The following is a 24083-nucleotide window of genomic DNA, read 5'->3' as shown; positions in this document are numbered from 1 at the left end:
AGCATTTCCCTGTCTTAATCCATATGACTTTTCAGAACAACTCTAATATAGGTATTCTGATTAAAATTCAATCAAAATTTTTCTCTGAAAGAGTTGACAGTCATAACTTTTTCCAAGGACAAAGAGCAGGAGTCAATCAGGAAAGAATTCAAATGTAGGTAGCCTGATTGCACAGATTCTGCTTATATTGCAGTGTGTACAATTCCAAGTAGAAGTGAGGAGTCAGCATGTTCATTTAAGACATGCTACTATTATTTTTATAAGTTGATGGTTGATACTGGGTTGGAGCGATAGCACAGCAGTAGGGCATTTGCCTTGCATGTGGCTGACCCGGGTTTGATTCCTCAGCTCCTCTCAAATACCGAGAGTATCTTGACCGCATGGCAGAGCCTGGCAAGCTACCAGTGGTGTACTCAAATATGCCAAAAACAGTAACAACAAATCTCAAAATGGAGATGTTACTGGTGCGCACTCAAGCAAATTGATGAGCAAAGGGATGACAATGACAGTGATAGTGATGGTTGATACTAAAATACTAAAATATTTTAGTATTAAATATATTATGCATACTAAAATATGCATTAACGTTCGATAGTCCAGATACAGTATCATCGAATGATGATTATCTTGAAAGCCAATTAAATGGCCCATAGAGTTATTTACAATTATCCTTGGTTTTGTAACTTTAGTCTTAAAGTATGACTTCTGTAATTGATTTTCATCATAATCCTAGAATGATGATAGACTGAAAGCAGGTTTTTTCTAACAAAAAGAACTGCATGAAGTATTGCTATTAACTAGAATGAAAGGCAAAGACCCTGAGTTGGATTGGTGCAGTAAATTATCAATAACCTTCATATTATTTACTAGCACAGTGTCAGCAGATTTCACAGAGAGACCTAAGAACATCACAACCAAATGGAATCCTTGGGTTTGAATGGGTATGTAGGTTGGGGATGGCTGGTGAGGTTTTCTAATTTTTCTTAAAAGATTTTTACTATATCTTATTGATAGTTCCCCTAACTGATATATAATTTTATAGTAAAGTTAGACATTTTTTTCATTGCACTAAATTATCTGTGCAAACTTAGCAAAAGTTGAAAGTTTAGATAATTACAAGAAAATGACAGGATGAAATCTGCTTCAATTGAAACAAATGTGTTTTCTATTTTTAATAAGACTTATGCGAGTGCTATTTTAGAGGGTGGCAATTTGACTATCGAATGGTTTTAAAAGGGGCACAGGCTTCAAAAATGATGATATGCACAGAATAGATATTTTCTAAGCTTTCAATTATATCAAGTGGTTTTCGGTACAGCATTCATTTATATATTGCTGAATAAAATGTTTTGTTTACCAGAAAGAATGCCATTTAAATACTTTCATAAATAAGCTTTATTTATTTCTCTTTGCAAAAATAGCAACCAAATTTAATTCTATGAACAACAGAATCATGAAATTTTCAACTGTTCTGATAAGTTTTTTAAAGGCTATGTAGAGAAGTTTAGAATATTTTTAAAAAGACTTGTAGTAACTGAATAGGAAGTAAGTTTAACATAAAAATTATGTAGATTCTTTTAGATCTGTGAAAAAAGGAATGCAGAACTTGCATTTGTTATGTCCTGTCTAGAAATCTATTGGAATTTTCTTAAATATGTAAGTTTTCTAGATAAAATAATTTTGTTGTTATTTTTATCCATTACAGTCTTGAGACCTGAAATATCTAAAATAACCACCACACATTCTACAAATTTGTAAGTGTTCAAGCTTTCTGTATATTGTTAAGAACAATTATAGAATGCTTATCATTATGCACGAAATTTTGTTACAATCCAAGAAGTGTAACTTCTTAAAAAATTTAAGCTGCTGGACCAAGAATAAGAACTCATTAAAAATATGATGTTAGATGACATACCTAAAATAATAATACTCAAACTTTTACTATGTTTTTATTCATCACCCACCCCCTTAGTAAACCTATTCCTACTATCTTGTCCAAAAAAGAAACACTAAAAGTAAACTGTTGAAAGGGAATGATAGGAACATAGAACTAAACATCTTATTACCATTAGTGAAACATTCTAGTACCATTAGTGTAATTAAAAAAAAATTATCCATATTTCAATACACTGTTCTTATAAATGTTATTTTTTAAAAAATATGCAACAGCAATCTAGGATTTTAAGCAAGCTATTTTTAACTGTGATTCAAGTTATTCTTAATTTAAAAATATTAGTAATACTGAAATATTTTGGTACTTGAATTGTATTTCGTTTTTATCACAAATATATGGGCATTAGTAAGTTTAGATTAAAAAACAATACATGACAGCTTATCTATGAGCTATTTTCTATAAATCCTCTATGATCTGTTTTTACCTACTTACCCGCATCTCTGATGTAGAAGATGACGATGAAGAAAGGGTCATACCTAAAGAAGTGGGGGCTGCTGGTTCTTCTATGGCACCTCTTGCAATCATTAATTTAACTCTATTTCCACATTGCCTGAGGACTTGTGCTACTTGTTCACTGCTCATTCCTGCTAGATCTGTTTCACCGATCTTTAAAATGTGATCACCACTGCATAATCGCCCATGCTGTATAAACAGAGTTTGGCAAGTTGGGAATTATTATTTTAGCTTCATGAGAGAAATCTTGAATGAGAGAAATAAAACACAATAAAATTTGGCATAAAATGCATTGTCAATCAGAGAATACTGAACCTGTGACTGCAATCTTAACAGTCTTTTAAAGTACCCTAAGATCACATGGTACTCGGGATATCTGGGGATATATTCAATGGTGCTGGCAGTCCATTACAGCTATATCTGCCGTGCTGGATGGTGGTGGAGACATGAAGTACCCGAAACTGAACACAAAGCCTCTCACATGCTATGCATGTGCTCTGGAATGCGTGCTACCTCCCTAGCCCTCACTGACTTCCATCCAGAATATTCAAAAGTACCTCTGAATTTTTTGAGGTCAAAGAAACAACAGATAAAATTCCAAGTACAATGAAAATACATATTACTCATATTATGGACTGGAGCGATTTCACAGCAGGTAGGGTATTTGCCTTGCATGCAGCTAACCTGGGTTCAATTTCTCCAATCCTCTCAGAGAGCCTGGCAAGCTACCAAGAATATCCTGCCCACACAGCAGAGCCTGGCAAGCTCCCCATGGTGTATTCTATATGCCAAAAACAATACAATAAGGGGCCGGAGCGATAGCACAGCGGGTAGGGCGTTTGCCTTGCACGCGGCTGACCCGGGTTCGATCCCCGGCATCCCATATGGTCCCCCAAGCACTGCCAGGAGTAATTCCTGAGTGCAAAGCCAGGAGTAACCCCTGAGCATCGCTGGGTGTGACCCAAAAAGCAAAAAAAAAAACAAAAACAAAAAACAGTACAATAAGTCTCACAGTGGAGACGTTACTGGTGCCCGCTGGAGCAAATCGTTGAACAATGGGCCAACAGCTATACAGTGCTACTCAAATTATGGTATGAACTATAAGACATCACTGAATACTAACATTTTCTGTCTTGTCATTTCAATTATTTATGTTCTGGAGTCGGAAATCACAATAGAGACCCTTGAGGTCTACCTGTATAGACAGAGGTCAGGCTCCAGTTGTTAGTGGTTGAGGTGATTAGGTCTCTCTCCTGCACTTTATCTTGAAGCACAGTGGAATGTACATACTCAGCGACAGGCCTGCTGGGTGTTACTTCATGGCCTGTCTGGCTAATTGCTAAGTTTAAGGATTCAAGGAGGCATCAGTCTCCTGGCTGGAAGAAAGGGTGCGTGCTTTCAAGGCAGCGTGGCTAAATGACTGGATGAGGAGTGGACCTGTAATGCAATTGCCACCAGATGTAGAGCACCACAGAGGTAGGGGACAGCTGGCAAAGGAATATGTACCTGTCAGCACGGTGCAGCTGGCTCACTGGGTGCACGTCTTTACCAATCCAACTGCCCACCCATTTCAGGGACACAGTCCGTGGGTCTTATAGATCATTGACTATAATTTCAGTCATGTTTTAAATTTTTTTTAATTTTCAGAAATAATTTGTGGTTTGGGGGTCACACTCAATGATGCTCATGAACATCACTTCTGGCAGTGCTGGGGACCATACACAGTGCTGGAGATGGAACCAGGGTTGGGTATGGGTATGTTTGTTGGCAGTGCTTTAATTCCTGTATAGCTATATCTTTTAAGAAATATTTCTCCTCAGATACAAGAAAACACTTCAAATAATCCAGAAAAACAGAAGACACTAGTATAGCTTTGTTATTATGTAAGGTCACAGCCCCTCTTTTCCTAACTGAAAATATAAAACAATTTTATTTATCGAAAACAGTATGCGTGTCCTCTTGGAGTAGCTTACCTGATCTGCTACACCTCCTGGCAGAATTGTTTTTACTATCACACCAGTTGCTTTTCCTCCTACAATGCCAAATCCAAGACCTGATCCATCATTTACCAACTCAATAGTCTCCACATGCTGCCAGTGAACCTGGGGGGTGGGGAGTGAGGGGGAGAAAGCTCCTATATGAATCTTCAAACATTTTGAAAAAACTAATTATCACAGTTTCAGTTTTTGTGATAACTTGGTCATGGTTTTAAAACAGTGGTCTTAGACCAGTGCTAATCTGTAGGTACAGAAAAACTGAAAATCAATGGTCTACTACAGTGGTTATAACTACCTGTGGACTGGTATGTAGACAGGTGCTGGCCCATAGATGTTAAAAGGCTGAAAAATGCCATTTCAAATTACATACTTCAGACATTAAATGATCCTAAAAATGTCCCATTGATTTTCTACACTTCTAACAGGTTGTTATTGCTATTGACATAACCACTCTTTCAATCAGTATTGTCATTACAGTGACCATCTTTAACCAGTTAAAATAATTACTGATTTGCTAGATCCTTTATAGAATTTCCACCCAAATGAAAAAGATGAAGGAAAAAATTATTACCTGCTAACAATATATTCTACCTGATCCTATCTTTTAGGGTTCTAAATTAGAGGCTTTCTTAGTCACTGACAGCTAACTGTAACAATATAACTCTGTAACGTACAAAGCAAGAACAAAACCACCTATTTCTATAGTCAATTTTATTAAAAGACTATTTTTTAAAGAGAGTTGTCAAGTAAAACAAATGAGACAAAGATAAAAAAGGGTTTTAGAAACGAGACCCTTGAGCATTAAATAACAAATATTCCAAGAAGCCTTCATGAACTGGAAACTGGTAGACAAGCAAAAGGAACTAGAAAATTATGTACCGTTTCCTTTGAAAATCCTATACCCACCGGATTAGAATGAGCTGAAATCGTGCTGGCTGCAGAAGGAGAACGGGAAACTATCGGGCTGATGAGCTGAGGCAAGGAGCCTCTGGCAATAATTAGCTGGACATTATCTTTGGCTTTCTGCAGGATGCTGATAGCCTGCTGATGGGTAATTGTCTGATCAAGTGCTTGCCCATTGATAGCGAGGATCTGATCAGTTTCCTTCAATCTTCCATCTCTACCAAAGTGAAAAATAGGGTAAAATATATTTGACAATTCTCAAGTAAACGAGTACTTTGGGGCATATTTTTGAGGTTGTGAATTCCCTTCTTTTGGTATATACTTGTTTCATTGCAACCTCCCAAGCTGCTCCCCATGGGTGCCGGAGGCCATCCCAGCAATACTTAGCCATTGTATCTGGCAGTTCGGTGCTAGGGGCAGTCAATATGGTTCTGCTCAAGCCATGTGATGCCAGAAACCATCAGATCTATATGGAGTTGCTCCGGGACACCAAGGCTACACCAGGTGACATCCAGGGATATCCAGAGATACACTCAGCTATGTCCAGGCCATATGATGTCAAGGATGAACACAGGTCAGGCATATGCTGAACCCTAAGCCCTGTACCATCTCCTCAGATACTTGATCTCATTTTCTAGGTTTTATCTTTTCCCCACCATTCCTCCTTTACAACGTACCCTGACCTTAGCCCTAATTTTTTAATGTCCATACTTTTCTAGCTTTTTTTTTTCCTGTAGCACTAATTTTTAAAATATTTGATTTAACATACATCAAACAACCCTTCAGGTTAAAGGGCTCCTTTTCTTTTCAGCTACCCATGAAATCAAAACATTATACCTTGGATGTTCTTAACTTCTACAAATAATAGCAAAGATGTATATTTTTACTGGTTGATCTGGGCCACTGTCACTGTCACTGTCATTCTGCTGCTCATCGATTTGCTCGAGCAGGCACCAGTAATAACGTCTCCATTGTGAGACTTGCTGTTACTGTCTTTGCCATATCCAATACGCATGGGTAGCTTGCCAGGCTTTGCCGTGTGGGCGAGATACTCTAGGTAGCTTGCCTGGTTCTCTGACAGGGTTGGAGGAATCGAACCCGAGTCGGGCTCATGCAAGGCAAATGCCCTACCCGCTGTGCTATCACTCCAACTGGGTTGATTTGGGTACGGTAAAAAATATTCTAAATTATCACTGGCCAATTTTCTATTTTACTCTAAACCAATAGTATAAATTTCATCAAGCTGGGCGCATAGCTCAAATTGTGCAGACAAGTATGTGTGAGAATCTGGGTCTGATCCCAGCACTGAACTGGGTGCTACACTGCACTGAGAGGTCCTCACAACATAAAAAAAAAAAAAAAAAAAAAAAAAAAAAACACTGGGCTGGAGCAATAGCACAGCGGGTAAGGTGTTTGCCTTGCATGCGGCCGACCCGGGTTCAATTCCCAGCATCCCATATGATCCCCTGAGCACTGCCAGGAGTAATTCCTGAGTGCATGAGCCAGGAGTAACCCCTGTGCATCGCCGGGTGTGACCCCAAAAGCAAAAAAACCTAAGCAACAAAGGTTCATTTATTAACAATAAAAATAAATTTTTACTCATTTATTTCCTTGTGAAAAGATAATAATTATAGCTACATTTAAAAAGTTACTCTCCTGTCAAAGGACTTGTTTCTTTTTGTAACATTAACAATTTATAAAATTTGGTAATGACAGACTATATTCCTTTCTGTGTGTCTGTTAATTTTTATTTGCCTAAATTCTTCCAACATGATCAACTCAGTGTTATTTTGTTGGTTTGGGGGCCAGGCCCAGCAATGCTCAGGGGTTAGTCCTGGCTCTTGCATTTTGAATCGCTCCTTTTGGTGCTCAGGGACAATATGGGATGCTGGGGATTGAACCCAGGTTAGCAAGCTTCTTACTATACTGTACTATCTCTCTCACCCCTGGTCAATACTCTCTGAATGTGGAATCAAAAACAAAGAGGAGCCAGAGAGATAGCCTAGGAGGGAAGAGCTAGCCTGGTCTGTGCTCAATCCTGGTTCCACTTCAGCCCAAACTGCAGGACTCAGCACCACATATGGTGTCCTGAGCACTGCCTGGGGAGGCTCCTAAACAAAGAGCCAGGTATAGTCACTGAGCACTTCTGGGTATGGCCCAATCCCCCCACACCCTCCCCCAAAGTGTTTTAAAATATAAGAGAAACAGAAGACACTGACAGTCTCACCTGTGAGCCACGCTGCCCTCCTGGATCTCCTGCACAAATATCCCCAGTTCTCCCCTGTTGTCACTCCTTAGACCCACAACACTAAATCCAAGGCCCCCACACGGAGGCTTGAGAAGCTCAAAAACTTCAACATGGCGTCCCTGTTTAGAAAAGAAAATGCAAGAAACAAAACTAAATATCAATTTTGAAAGGAAAAGTCCTCCTAACATGTATCACTTTAAGAAATTGGGAAAAGAATTTTGAATATAAGATTTACAATCTTCATTCACTATACTTTTTTTTTCTGGGGGGAGAGCAGAAAAAAAAATCTGAAATTTATTTTCAAGAGACAGACAGCATCAGCAGATAAAATAACTGCTGGGTTTCCTATAGATCATACATTCACAAGGCATTATGAGCTTGACAGGGAGGAAGGTAGCCCCCATGTCTGTAACAGCATCACTGTAAATCCAGAATGAAAGGCACAACTTAAAAATATTTCTTTCAGAAAGTGATCCCTCTGATTCAGGTGCAATAACCGAGAGAAACTTGGGGGGACATCCTTAACATACATTGACAGGACAGGACCTCTCCATCTGCGGGCTGCTGTCTCTCTCCTTCCTTATCAAACCACAAGAGCAACTTTTCATCGATTGATTCAGAGTATGGGTATAAAATGGGGTTTAAAAAATGTTGCAACTGAGCTTCTACTAACACGGCTCCAGTACAAGGGACTGGGACATCTCCAAACTGCGCGACCGTGTATGGCTCCGCCACCCCTGAGCAACCATTATCCCAGAGGCATAGAAATAGAAACCAACCTCAGAAACGCAGGGACTGCCAGCAGATATACTCCTGGACTCTGAATTAAGCTATGGCTCCATGCAGCCCCGGGAGGGGAAGGGTTTCTGTCCCTTGGCCTTTTCCCTCCTGGACAGCATGGCGACCACCACTGTTCAGAACCAATTGGACAGAGAGGTAGGAGTGTGCAGTGATGGGACGGGATGCATGGGGAATCTTGCGATGGGGGAGGCAGAACCGGCCCTGCCTCCTGCCCAAATGAGACCCCGAGTGGTTGCCCATGTACAGCTCCTCTGCTCCTGAACAGCCATGATCCCAGCGCCACAGAAACCAATCTCGGAATGCAGCGGCTGTTTGCAGAAATACCTCTGGACTTAATACCAGAATTCCAAATCTGGGCAGCCGCTTTCGCGACTGTGAAACATCTTATGCTTTTTGTTACCAACAATAGAAAACATATAATCTAATGATGCCATTCTAACAGGTCTGACTGTTGGGGGGAAAACTTCAAATAATGATAGTGAGTTTCTATCAAAAATTGAATGTAATCAAAGTAAGGAAAGAGTAAAGTGAAAATAAAAAAAAAAGAGTAAAGAGAAAATCATCTGCCACACAGGGGAGTGGGAGGGGTTGTATGCTGGGGTTATTGGTGGTGGAACATGTGCACTGGTGAAGGGATGGGTGTTTGAGCATAGTATGACTGAGACTCGATCCTAAAAGCCCTGTAACTGTTCTCACGGTGACCCAATTAAAAATAAAATAATAAAAAAAAGTGTCGCAAAACCTTGCCAACATTCAGCAGGTCAGCTCTGAGGTTTAAGATGGGGTCCAGGAACACTTTGGCAGTCATTGAAAAGGTAAGAGAACTAAGATTAGAAACTTGAAAAATAAATGCTGTAGATAAATTAAAGCTTTCACTCCTAGGCCTTGGCCGGCTTCTCCTTCATAGTTTCATGCAATTGGGGGTTGGGGGAGGAAAATCTCCCTCCATCCTGGGCTTTGGGTCACACCCAGGAAATGTATGGGGGCTGGGCACTGTCAAAAGCCCATCTGCGATTTCATTGTACTTTAATCTGAATAATATTTTGGAATATAACACACAAGAGTGAAATAATAATGAAGCAAAGAGAAAAGGGATTAAAGAAATGGGGTAGGAGAGGGTTGGCTCAATTATTATAGTAATGGCCTTAAAAGCACGGGACTGTAAATTTAATACCTGACACTACCCACATCTACCACGTTAGATGCTGGCAGCTTTGCTGTTTGTGAACCCTGATGCCACATGCAACTGGTGCACCACAGCCAGATGTGTCCAACCACTACAGTTAAAGGGTGGCACAAACGCAATGAAAGAAGAATAGTACAGGCAAACTACAGTCAGCACAGGAGCTCAACAACTCAAGAGTGTGACTCCTGGTAAGCATGGTGGCTGAGTGTTTAGAAAGCAACCATACACATATGCCATCACTGGTTATCACAAAATCAACAGAAGGGAGGGGCGATGGGGAGGGAAAGAAAGAGAGCCAATGAAGGAAGGAAGCAAGACAGGATGAAAGAAATCACTGAATCCTTCTGAAGTGGCTGCACAATTTTACAATTATTAAGAAAGAAAAATCTGAACCAACCAAAGCTGCATAAAATCTATCTTATTCTGTTTCAGATATTGAAAATATCACTGTATCCCTTAAAATATCTATCACACTTCATTACACTTCTGAGACATTTTATAGTCCATCCTTAACTAATAGAAAAAGATGTTCTTACCTGTGCCATATTTTTGATCAGTTGATCAAATTCATCAGAAGCAAGTTTTGCATTGAGATGTGAAGTACCAAATCCTGTAAGTGCCTCCATAGTCCCATTATTTTGGGATGATAAATGTATTTCATTTTGTAGAGTGGGAACTGCAGCTTGGCTGAGATGTGAAATGTGGGCATAGTCAGCATTTGAATTTGTAGAAGCTGCACTGTTTACCTAAGAGTAATTTGGAGATGATGAACAACTGTGACATTTCATAAATCATTTCAAAGCAAACATCACCAAAAGGCATTAAAAACTGATATCAAAATGTTCAGAGACTTCAGTTAGGCAACTCTATATCAAGACATTAATTTCTGGATGAGAGAGATAGCTCAAAAATTAGGGGCACAGGCCTTATATGAATAAGATGCCAAAATTCAACCCCTAGTACTGTTCCTTATAATGCTGGATATAGCCCTGGAAGTCTCCAAAAACCATCAAGGTGTGGGATACTGGTCCTTAGTACAATGGGCCCAAGCAGAGTCACATCACTGGGCACAAGCACTCACCCTACTTGCTGAGGATCTCCAGGAGTGACCTCTAGACACCTGAGCGCTGCTCAGGGGAAAAGTAGTTCATTTCAAGAAGAAAAATTTTAGGGACTGGAAATATAATACAGGAGCTAAGGTGTTTGCCCTGTTTGACTGACAGTTTTAATCTCCATCACCACGAAACCATTTGATGGTCCCCTGAGCCTCACCAGGAGTGATATCTGAGCCCACAGCCAGGAGAAAACCCTGAGTGCCACCCAGTGTAGCCCCAAAACAAATAAAAAGACAAATGTGCAGAAATATTCTAGTAATAGCTAAAGATACATAAACAATATGCTAAACACGGTATACCTATTAATTGGAAGAATAACTCCAACATACCCATATCACACTCTCTTAAATGAAAAAGGCTAGCTATTAAACAAAATACATGGCTGGACATAATGTGCTTTCAACAAAACATGCTAATATGTGTGTTAAATAACTCTCAGAGTATGCATCAGAAACAAACATTGTCCAATTCCCCCTGAGAAACAGGATTCAACTTCATCTTTCCCAGGGATAGATCTAATTTTTATCTCTAGCTCGAAGGAAGTAATACCTAAATGTTTATAATATTTCAAATGATTTCTTTGATACACAGGGTGAGTTTCAATACCATATAAGAACAAATTCTGAGGCTAAATAATATCACATGTGCAACCAATCAGCCAATAATAATTATCAAATAAGACCAAATAAAACCTCTTAAAACCAAGCCTAGAGGAGCTTCTGGGGTTGACAATACTCTCAGGGTTTCTGGGCTAAGAACACTTCCTGAGAAAAATAAAAGCTTCACATTAAGAAGCCTGTCTTCTTTAAGACAGATTCATATGCCACTTCCTTGGGTTGATTTTTCCTCATATCCTTGTTCTTTTTTTTCTTTTTTTAAAATTTATTTATTTTTAATTAGTGAGTCACAGTGAGGGTACAGTTACAGATTCACATATTTTCGTGCTTGTTTTTCCCTCATGCAATGTTTAAGAGCCCATCCCTCCACCAGTGTCCATTCTCCACCACCAATGAACCCAGTATCCCTCCCACCCACAGCCCCATCCCCCCCACCCCACCCCGCCTCTGTGGCAGGGCATTCCAATTTATATCCTTGTTCTATAATAGACTACATTAAAAAATACAACAGCTTTCTGTAATTTCTACGGGTCCTTCTTGTTAATTATTTTAGTTCAGCATGGTTTTAAAAATGCCCTGAATTCTCAGCTTTTGTAAAAAAGTGACAGTGGTCTTGTATGGACTCGTCTCTCCAATTACATACTTGCAACATAAGGTCCTTGCTGTGTGTTTGCAAGTTTTGGACAGAAATGGCAGTCTGGAGGATTGTACCTTCAAACCTCCCTGTCTGGTTCACATCAGGTAGAAAAATGTAAGCAGTAACTAACAACAGAAATTCTGTTTTGGAAAAAATGTATCATAATTATTGTGTATGCTTGCTATAAGGTATACAAATTAAAGGCAACTACTTAGTAAAACAGCACCATCAGTCCTAATTTGATATTTCTACATCAAAGTTATTTTTGGATCAACAACCCATCTCCTGCATTCACCATCCACAGAGCTCCCGGTGTCTCTATCACTTCATGACTTTACCACTACAATTACCCACCCTTAAGCATTCCTCAGACTGTCAAGCTGCTTCCTCTAGGAACCAGATCTTCCTTCTCTGAATAATTTATATGCTCCCTTCTTCATTTCAGTCAGGTGTGCTCAATGACACCTTCAAAGAATCTCTTTCTGACAACCCTATTTGAGAAAGTACCACACCATGTACCTTACCCTCAGTGACCTTACCCTCACCTGTTTTTCCTTTTCTTGGCCTTTGTTTTTTTCTTTTTTGTTTTTTGGGTCGTATCCAGCAGGGTTCAGGGATCATTCCTGGCAACGCTTGGAAGAGAAGTGGTATAAGGGCGTCTGGTGCACTAAAGACAAGTGCCCTAACCCTTGTACAATCTCTTTGGCTTCCCTGCCTCATTTCATTTAAGTTGCTCATTGCTACTTGATACAAACCCTAGCACCATGGATCTTGCATTTCAATTTGTGAAGGCAGACTAGAATACAGAATTCTCTAGTGGGGAATCTGACTCATCTATTCTACAACATCTTCTTTTTCTGAAGAGTGTTTTCCACCAACATGGTGTCCAATATACATTTGCAGAATAAATGCTTATCCGTTAATTAAGAATTTTCTCTGCTTTAAACTCACAATAACCCTTAAAGAATCTTAATTTCTATTTTACAGACATTAGTTAAAGAGCTTCCACTAACAAAAACAAACAAAAAAATATTTCACATCGCTAATTCATGCCTAAGAATTTTCTACCTCAAAAATAAAACAGAAAATTTACTTAAAATTAAAGCATTATATTGACTATCATTTAAAATCCTGAGTCATGTTGACTTCAATACACCCCATGAGCAGGAAATACACCACCACTCATGGTGAAGCAGATGCAAAATGGAACTTGTGACATGCTGAAGACCCCAGACACCAGATAGGAAAAAATCGGACTTTGGCTACGACTGTGGTAAGTCAGAATGAACAAATCACAAAACTTCAAGAATAGTCTACCTGATCCCTAACTGTAAAGACAGGAATAAGCCCGGAGCACAGCCGAGTGTGCCTCCACCCACACACAAAAAAGAATAGTCTAGCTAAATGCAAATAATGGGAAATTACAATCTCCACAATTATTAAAGACAAGGTATGAAAACACCCAGCACAAGGATATAGAGCTAGAGCAAATAATAGCACTGTTGTAGCACTGTGGTCCCTTTGTTCATCGATTGCTCAAGCGGGCACCAGTAATGTCTCCATTGTGAGACTTTTTGTTACTGCTTTTGGCATATCAAATACATCACGGGTAGCTTGCCAGGCTCTGCCATGTGGGCGGGATACTCTCAGTAGCTTGCCGGGCTCTCTGAGAGGGACGGAGGAATTGAACTCGGGTCAGCCGCATGCAAGGCAAACACCCTACCCGCTGTGCTACCACTCCAGTCCCGGTGCTACCGATCCAGTCCAAATAATACAACATTATTTGGAGCAAATAATCCAGAGCAAACAATATAACATGAAAATTATATGCATGCCTAATATAGCATGCTCTAATTTGCTAAGATTTAATCAATATATATGACCCCCATCTCTTTTCACAACTTCCAGTCTACATGTAAAAGAAAAAGTTACATAGATTATACATTTTAAAATTAATTCATTCAGGGACCAGAGTGTTGTTACAGCTGGCAGGGTGCTTGCCTTTCATAGAGCTGACCACACATTATCCCTCAGGAGGAGCACAGAGCCAGGTAAACCATGAGCACTGCTGGGTCTGGCCAAAAACACGAACCAAAATAATCATTCATTCTCATTATATATAAAAAGGTTTATTTTTAACTTGTAAGGCATACCCATAGGAAAAAAGCATAGGGGCATCTTTGATTTTTTTATTAAAATGACTTCCTGAATTATAACCTCCTTCAGGAACATAAATTAATCTCATTTACCCCGAAGGACCTATTGCTATAGACACAGTATAAGAAAACAAGACTCCATATTAATTTATAGAATATATAAAAATAAAACAGATGAAAACACATTTCTTATGAATTTTTATATACAAATAAACAATCTGTGAATTTACGGAAGTTGCCAGTAAATGAGCAAGAGTCACCAAATAATTATCTGTTCTCTGTTTAACTTCTGGCAGAGTATTTCATCTAAAATAATTTATGATCATTGGTAAATAAACATATAGTAATGTAATTTATGGCTCTTAATTAGTGCTAATACCTAAAACATAAATAAGAATCACTTAAATTATTCATCTGTAAATGTATTTTTTTAAAGACAGAATAAAACACCTAGTTATTTAGAACTATCATGGAATTTTAAATATATGTAGAATTAAAGGACATCATAACTACACAAACAAAGGCACTGGGTAAATGGGGTTGAAGTATTATTATATTTCTTGTGTTTTCTAGGAATAAAACAGTGCTAATTAAAGAAAATGAAGGAATTTAAGAGTACATATATCTGACAAAAAAGCAATATATGTCTAAGAAACCTCAAAAATAAAGACACGGAGACTGTTAATTGAAGAAGTTATAGTGATGGCAAATAATATGAATGACTTGACATTATTATCATTAGAGAAATGTGAATTAAAATTTTTAAGAAATTGTTAAATAACTTTCAGATTATTTTAGAATACCAAATGCTGATGAGGAGACGGGAAAGCTTTCTCAATTACTGCCAACAGGAATGCAAAAGCAGCAGAGCTCCTCTGAAAAACAGTAGGACCTTTGCTTAAACAAAACAAAACACCCAAACTAAATAGGAATTTATCATATATCTCATCTGTTGCACTCCTAAAGATTTACTATATGAAATATCTAAACCCATGTCAACACATATTCTTAGCAGCTTTACCTATAAGCATAAAAAATAAAAACAAAAGTGTTCAAAATCTTTGTGTATTTGTATATATATATTTATAAATAAACAATGAAGCTTATATAACAGTAAAACAAAACAATAAACAAAACAATAATTTGGATGCATTAGAAACATTTTATTATTGGGATTGCATTGATTCTGCATAATGCTTTGGGGAGTATTGCCATTTTGACAATGTTAATTCTCCCAATCCATGAGCAGGGGATATTTTTCTATTTCCTTGTTCCTCTTTTATTTCGTGAAGTAGCACTTGTAGTTTTCTTTGTACAAGTCCTCTTCCTCCTTAGTTAAGCTGATTGCAAGGTACTTGATTTTCTGAGGCATGATTGTGAACGGGATTGAATTTCATGTCACTTTCTTTTCTCTCATTATTTGCATATAGAAAAGCCATGGACTTTTGGGTATTTATTTTATAGCCTGCAACTTTATTATACAAGTCTATTATTTCTAGGAGTTTCTTGTTAGAGACTTTAGAGTTCTCTAAATATAGTATCATATCACCTGCGAATAGTGAGCGCTTGATTTCTTCCTTTCCTATTTGAAAGCCCTTAATATATTTCTTTGCCTAACCACTATTTCAAGTACTTCCAGTACTATATTGAACAGAAATGGTGAAAGTGGGCATCCTTATCTCGTCCTTGATCTTAGATGGAAGGCTCTTAGCTTTTCCCCATTGAGGATTATGCTTGCCATAGGCTTGTGACATTCTTCAAAGAAATGGAGCAAACACTCCTGAAATTCATATGCAACAATACACCCCAACAAACAGGTAAAGTAATCCTTGGGAAAAAGAAGATGGGAGGCATCACCTTCCCCAACCTCAAACTCTACTACAAAGCGGTAATAATTAAACCAGCATGGTACAGAAAAAAGGCAGAGTCGCAGACTAATGGAACAGAGTGTAATATCCTGACACACCCCTCAAACATATGATTATCTAATCTTTGATAAGGAAGCAAGAAATATGAAGTGGAGCAAGGAAAGCCTCATTAACAAATGGTGCTGGCAAAACTGGACAGCTACATGCCAAAAAATGGGCTCAGATGTCTATCTAACGCCATGCACAAAAGTTAGAACAAAATGGATTAAAGACCTCAACATCATACTAGAACCCATAAGGTACATTGAAGACACGATATTGAAACTAAAGGTATCTTCGAAGATGACACATCACTGGCCAAGCAAGTGGAAACAGAGATAAACAAATGGGACTATCTTAAACTAAGAAGCTTTTGCACCTCAAAAGAAACAAGGACTAAAATACAAAAACAGTCTACAGAACAGGAAAGAATATTCACCCAATACCCATCTGATATGGGGTTGATATCAAGGATATGCAAGGCACTGGTTGAACTCTACAAGAAGAAAACATCCAACCCCATCAGAAAATGGAGCGATGAAATGAACAAAAACTCTCTGAATGAAGAAATCTGAATGGCCAAAAGGCACATGAAAAAATGTTCCTCATCACTAATCATGAGGGAGATGCAGATCAAAACAACAATGAGATACCATCTCACACCATAGAGACTGGCCCACATCCAAAAGAACAAAAGCAAGCAGTGCTGGAACGGATGTGGGGAGAAAGGGACGCTCCTTCTCTGCTGGTGGGAATGTCAACTGGTTCAGCCCTTTTGCAAAAACAGTATGGGCTATTCTAAAAAAAAAAGAAATTGAGTTCCCATTTGACCCAGTAATACCACTTCTGGGAATATACCCCAGAAAGGCAAAAAAGTATAGGAAAAATAAAATCTCCACTTGTATGTTCATTGCTGCACTGTATACAATAGCCAAAATCTGGGAAAAAACCTGCATGCCCAAGAACAGATGACTGGTTAAAGAAACATCTACACAATGGAATACTATGTACCATCTACAACTGGTACATCTACACAATGGAATACTATGCAGCTGTTAGAAAAGATGAAGTCATAAAATTTGCATATCAGTGGATCAACATGGAAAGTATCATGTTAAGTTTAAGTATCAGTAAAGTTAAACAACTTTAAAGAAATAAACAACTTTAAAGAATCATGAAATGAGTCAGAAAGAGAGGGATAGACACAGAAAGGTCACACTCATATGTGGAATATAAACAGAGTGGGAGACTAACACCCAAGAATAGCAGAGATAAGGACTAGGAGTTTTGCCCCATGGCTTGGAAGCTGGCCTCACATGCTGGGGGAAAATATATCTCAGATAGAGAAGGAAACAGCAAGTAAAGGGTGTTTGGAGGGTCTGCTAGGTTTGGGAGATGCATGCGAAATGTAGACTATAGATTGAACACAATGGTCACTGAATGCCTCTATTGCAAACCGGTACTGGTAACGTCTCCATTGTGAGACTTGTTGTTACTGTTTGTGGCATATCAAATATGCCATGGGTAGCTTGCCACAACACCCAAAAGAAGAGAGAGAACAAAAGGAAATGCCCTGACACAGAGTCGGGGAGGGAATGGGGGGGACTTTCGGAGGGATACTAGGATCACTGGTGGTGGAGAATGGACACTGGTGGAGGGATGGGTACTGAATCATTGTATGACTGACACACAAACACGAAAGTTTTTAAGTATGTAACTGTAACTCACAGTGATTCACTATTAATAAAAATATAAAAAAACACATTGAATTGAGTGAAATAAACAACTTTAAAGAATCGTGTATATTATTACTCTATTTTTAAAACATGCTTGATATGATAAATTATAAAAATAAAAAAGTTTTTCAATGGTGAGGGATGGTTTGAGGAAAAGGGTAAATATAATGATAAAGCAGAGCAAAAGAGAAATCTTGGGGATAAAATACATCAGGACTTTGATTATGTGATGGTCAGATAAACCAGTACAAATGAAAAAATATTCAGAAATATAAATGTTAAGTTTTTGATAGCATAAACATTGTCTCATGCATTTAAGTTTAATCCAGTAGATTATTTTAAATTTAAGTAAATTCAATTAACCTGCTATAAAAATATAGAAGTATTGACGTCATATGCTTCATCTATCCCTTTTGAATTAACTAAATAGGAATTTAATACTATTGATTCTACTTTAAGGACTCATGTCACTATTTCCAGAATGCCTGAATTATTGTCTACGATAATGAACATTTATTCAAGGATGTAACTGAGTGCAGAAGCCTTTTGTGTAAGGCCCTAGGTTTTATCCTTGTCAAGGCAGGAAAGAAGATTGCTCAGAATCATGAGGAATTATCTAATGCAAATTAATATAAATTATCTAACCCTACTTTGTGATCCTCTTATTTTGGCGTATTTTTACTGCATAGCAAGAAGAATGAGATGACTCAAATGCCTATATATAATTAATGGATGGTAGGTATATCACTTAAAAGCTAAAATATATTTTATCTGTATTTAAACAAGGAGAATGACAAGTACTTCCATTATCCAAGTTTGGGTATTTTTAAAAATTATAAATACATATTGGTAACTTAATTTCCTTTTTTGTTATTTCTTAACATAATGAGAAATAAGAAATAAAGCACTCTCTGGGGAATTTGCCATAACAGGTGCACCTCATAGAAATGCAGACTGGTTTTTAATCTGCACCTTGTCTTTTTTTTTCTTTCAACGCAATAAAAGTGCTTATTTTCTTGTGAATTTACAAAAATGCTGCAAAACGCTCTCTGGAACTGATCCCAAATATAAAATGCAAAGATGGATAGAATGCTGAGAGTATTCATAAAATATTGCACCTAAAATGGTAGCAATCACAGGAGGAAAAAATGTATAAATAATAGGACTCCATTTCAAGTTTGAAACCAAGGGAGGCCTCCTTTTCCATAAATCTTTCAGTGAAATACTGATTAGAGCACAACTCTGATGCATTATTGAACAGGCAAACCCTTGCACAGTAATTGATGGTGGCACTCTGATTTAATGATCTTTATTTTTAAAGCTAATTAAAGAAATTGAGTTGCATGTTCAAAGGGGATTAATTTAATGTGACGACATTTATTGGACATAAAGTAGCTCACAGCTCCTGAACTAAACAAGATATAAAAAGGAACAGCAAGTGACAGAGGGAGGAAACATGTTTAGATGAAACAGTCTTACATTTTCTATGAGATCTTTCTTTTATTAAAATATTTATTGATTCTCTCAAATGTCTAAGACATTGGGTTCCAGAGATTAGATAGCAATTAAAGACACAAAATTATTTACATAACCACTAATATGTTAGAGATGCTATCAAATGAGCTCACCAGACTCTTGACTCACTGACTGAGATAAAATTTGTATCTTTGCAATTATCAATTCCTGAATAGCAAGGTGGAACTATTTAAAAGTGATCTAGGACCGGCAAAACAATTTGTAGATATTCTTAAAAGTGTCATTAACTATCACTGGATTGATTATAAATTTAAAATGAGGGCTGGAGAGATAGTACAGCAGGTAGGGAGACTTCCTTGCATGTGGCTGACCTGGGTTCAATCCCAAGTATTACATAAGGTCTCTCAGTAGTAAGCCCTGAATGTGCAATGAAGGGAGGGAGGGATGGGGGAAAGGTTGAAGAAGGAGGAAGGAAGGATACTTATCCAATTCATAGGGAACTCAACAATGGTTTTCAACTAGTGCCATTGTAGAAATTTCCTACCAGTCTTTGAAAAAATTATTGTCATTTAACACAGCAGTTACAATTGCTGATCCTCAGAAGACTGCCCCTCTGTAAGTTACAAAATTTGCAAATCACTGGTAGCACAATGATGAGTACTCTATAAGGAAAATATGAAAAAGATTCAGCTCCACTCTGACCAATTTCTTACAATATATATAAAAACTTAGTAAGGAGAAAATAATTTTAACCTAAAACTGTTTTATTTTCATTACTATCATTGCACAAATTTTACCGTTACTAATAAAATTGTTAAACAAAAGTAAAATTATTTAAGACATCCTCTGATTTTTTACTGAAAATCCAATTAAATACAGCAAGCTCTTAAAAATTATGTCAATTTTTAAATTTTACCGTTTAAGAGCCAATCTTTGTATTATTATTATTACTGGACAAGAATTATCTCGATTATAAAAAAGCAACAAATTATTTGCAGAACCTCTAATCCAGGTGCTGAATAGTTTATTCCCCACTTGTACAAGTTCTAGATGAAATAGTAAAGATAATCAAATTTAATTTTATTAAATATTTACTCCCAAGAGCATGACCTTTTAATAGTTTGTGTTTCAAAATAGGAAATAAACATTAAGGGCTTCTTTAGTACAACAAAATTCAATGTAGTTAGAGAAAGAAGCACTATTGTTTGATTTTTAAGATGAATGAGATACTAATTTCAAGAACACTGTGTTACTTGAAAAAAATGACTGGAAATTAAAAAAAAATGATTATACTAACTTGGTATATGGCAGACATTTCTCGAAAATAATACAGTCAGCCTGTCACTTCAAGGAAAACAGCTGACAGTAATTGTTGCCAATTGTAAAAATTGAGTTTTCAATTAGAATTTTGGAAAACTTGTACCTGCCACCATGAGTGTGACACCTTCCCATAATTTAAATATTCTGCTGATAAGACTGTAAGTAATATTAGCAAGTGTAACTTTTTTATATTATATAATGAATGTGAAGTATAATTTTTCAAACGTTCCAGATGACCAATGTGAAACAAATTTATGCACTGGTAAAAATAAAAAAAATTCAAAGCACAGGATAGACATATTTTACTACAAATAGAATGTAAAAGACTCACTGATTTGGCTTTAGATTCCACATCCAATCTTACTTTAGATTAAGTTAGGACCTAAATTTAAAACTACCAGAATTTTGGAGCACTGTCAAAAAAGAATATACACAATTTTCTTTAAAGGCTATACTCTTTATCCTTGCTACATACTTGCATGAGGTCAAATTTTCTCAAATTAAACACAAATGAAAACAATAATGAGATGTCACCTTACCCTAGTGAGATTTGTACATATGAAAACTAGTAAGAACCACCATTGCTAGTAGGAGTTAGGGGGAATGGAACTGTCATCCACTGTTGGTAGGTACTCCTTTAGTTTGGAGACTTCTGTAGCACTGCAGCACTGTCCTCCCATTGTCCATCAAGTTGCTTGAGCGGGCACCGTAATGTTTCCATTGTGAGACTTGTTGTTACTGTTTTTGGCATAACAAATACGCCATGGGTAACTTGCCAGGCTCTGCCATGCTGGCAGGATACTCTCCAAAGCTTGCCAGCTTCTCCGAGAGGGATGGTGCAATAGAACCTGGGTCAGCTGCATTCAGGGCAAACGTCTTACCCGCTGTGCTATTGCTCCAGCCCTTTGGAGACTCCATAAACAAAGAACTGGGCTTCCATTAAGATCCAGCAATTCCACTTCCTGGCATCTACCCCAAGGTTCCCAAATCACTATTTCAAAAAGATATCCGTGCTCCCTAGGCTTATTAGTGCTCTCTAGTGCTATTGAAAACAGCTAAGTTTTTTTTTTTTTTGGAAACAACTCAAGTGTCCAAGATAATATGAATGAATAAAGGAACTGTGGTATTTACGATGCAACACCATTCAGCCGTAAAGTTAAAAAAAAAAAAAAAGGAAACCATGCACTTCACTCCTCTGAGTGAACTGTCAGCAGAAGGAAATGATCTCTCTCGTACATGGAGTATAAAGTAACATGGTTAGGAAATAAAAACTGACCCATGGTAACTGTCCCCGAGAGTCAGCCTAGAGAACTGGCTGTCAAGGAAGTGCAGTCCTGGAGTCAGAGGAGTTTTTGAGACACTGATGATGGGATACTGACACTGGTGGGGGTGTGGTATTATAACTTTGTATGCCTGGAACTCTATTGTTAAACAATATTTTTAATCACAATGCTTAAAAGTTGGAGAAAAATTTACTCTCCAATTATATTTCATCTTCTATTAGACCATGTTAAAGACATATGCAAAAACTATGTAATTCTATTCTTACTGTGCTTTAAATATAATGGCTCTATTACTACTACTTTTTAATGAGTTCATGTTTAGCTATTTCTCAATTTTAACTGATTACACACCTGATAAATAATGGTAGATAAAACCTGCACTTCAAGCCCATGTTCTCCCTTGACGATATATCTCATTTGCTTCTCTTTATGGATCTTTACTTGCTTTTTGCTTATTCTTTACTTGCTTGTTTGCTCTCTCTTGAACATGTATCCAGTTCCTTCCCCTGCTTCACAACTTTCTAAACAAGTTTCATTCAGTAAAAACTATGTCTGTTAAAACAAACAAAACACACCTGGGCAGGATTTTCAACAGGGTGAAGCAGATGTTTTGAAGCTGGAGACTGGGATAGATCCCTAGTACCAAACTGTTCCACAAGAAACATACTAGAAGTAACCCTTGAGCACTACTGGGTGTGGTCCCCCCAAACAACCAAAAACATTTACACACACACACACACACATATTCATTTTAGGGAATAACTTTCTAAGATCTTCTACTGACCAATATTAATTCTGGAGGGCAAATCTGGATTGTAGCTGACTCCAAATCCTACTAGACAACAGTTGAGATCAGATAATCATAACTAAGGTGTCAAATCACCAAGTTATCGTTAAATTATTCTCATTACAGTGTCTAAGAGGACAGTGAAACAAAAAATGACATCTCTGATGATTAAGACCTAGACTTAAGTCAGCCTGCCTTCATTCAAGTACCAGATCTACCACTTAATCACTCTGTGCCTATAATGGACTATCTATAAAGTGAGAAAAACAGTATTAACAGCATTACAGCATTGCTGCAATTATAAAATGGGTAACTATATTTTGTGACACACAGTAAGAATTTATCACATGTTAAGTGCTATGACCTTTTCCATATGACTATTAAGCACTTGTATCTTCAAAATAAACAGCTATTTGACTAGATTTATTTATATTAAGAATAGTTCTTAGGCAAAGAAAGATGAAGCACTACTATATATTAGTTCTGAATATTTAATAATACATTTACTGAGTTTGGATAAAGAATCACATTACACATAATCAGAAGGTAAAGATGCTAAAAGATGGATATAGCATATACTTTATCCCAAACCTAGTAACAAGCCTACAAACAAACCTGAAATACAGTTATTTCTAAAAACATTTTTATGACAGTTAAGAACAAATGAGAAATGAAGAATATACACTACAGTCTAGGCATGTGTGTTGATATGCATTGGCAGAATGTCTTGTCTTTATTTAAATTTCAACAATTCTGTGCTTTCATAGCAAAACTCCCAAGGGTAAACATTTAAACTAGGTAGCTTGAACAAAAGACAAGACTCTTATCAAAGGATGCTGACAAGATTATGATCAAAGGATATTTTTTAAAAAGGTATCAAATTAAGTAAATTAATATATTGTGAATGAAAAATGGCAATTTAAAAATGTAAAACTTAGACAAACAATATGTTAGATTTTTACAGCATTTTTCCTATCAGCCCCATATTTCTAGAAGACAAATAAAACCGATTCGCTACTCACAGTCTGCTTAGGGAAAACTAAAAATAAAGCAATACTTTGCAGACAAGTATAAATATATGGAAATGGGAGCATGAAGATTGATGTTACTTTGCCATACTGCCACTTCATTCTACTATTATCTTAAAATATTCATTTACTTTAAAATCGTGTATAATTATAAAGAAACCAGAACTGACGTTCTGGTTCATATTTGAAAGGCCCTCTGACTAAAATCTGGGGGTAGGTGCAAGAGTGGCAGTTCCTGAGACTGAGCACAGGCTTAGTATGCTGGACCCCCATGCAAAGGTCTGAGTAGCCCCTGAACACCTTTGGGTGTGGCCTCAAAATAAAGGGGAGATAGTATTTAGGGTAGCACCGTAGCACAGTCGTCCCGTTGTTCATTGACTTACTCGAGTGGGCAGCAGTAACGTCTCCATTGTGAGACTCGTTGTTACTGTTTTTGGCATATTGAATACACCATGGGCAGCTTGCCACACTCTGCCATG

At 37.4% G+C, this 24083-nt stretch overlaps 1 protein-coding gene across 6 annotated transcripts in view; it reads right to left on the bottom strand.

Annotated features, from left to right (window-relative positions):
* Nucleotides 1–24083, bottom strand: part of MPDZ (multiple PDZ domain crumbs cell polarity complex component) — a 182100-nt gene that overhangs the window by 117073 nt on the left and 40944 nt on the right. For all 6 annotated transcript variants that reach the window (XM_055133728.1, XM_055133721.1, XM_055133732.1 and 3 more), the window contains exons 4-8: nt 10079–10288; nt 7535–7674; nt 5311–5524; nt 4381–4509; nt 2387–2596 (exon numbers count right to left, since the gene is read on the bottom strand). In XM_055133728.1, the coding sequence (XP_054989703.1) occupies nt 2387–2596; nt 4381–4509; nt 5311–5524; nt 7535–7674; nt 10079–10288 (903 nt within the window). The remainder of the gene's footprint in view (nt 1–2386; nt 2597–4380; nt 4510–5310; nt 5525–7534; nt 7675–10078; nt 10289–24083) is intronic.

The sequence above is a fragment of the Sorex araneus genome, chromosome 1, assembly GCF_027595985.1.
Source record: "Sorex araneus isolate mSorAra2 chromosome 1, mSorAra2.pri, whole genome shotgun sequence".
Lineage (NCBI taxonomy): Eukaryota > Metazoa > Chordata > Mammalia > Eulipotyphla > Soricidae > Sorex > Sorex araneus.
The sequence above is the reverse complement of the archived record's forward strand: the minus strand, read 5'-3'. Positions and strand labels throughout refer to the sequence as shown.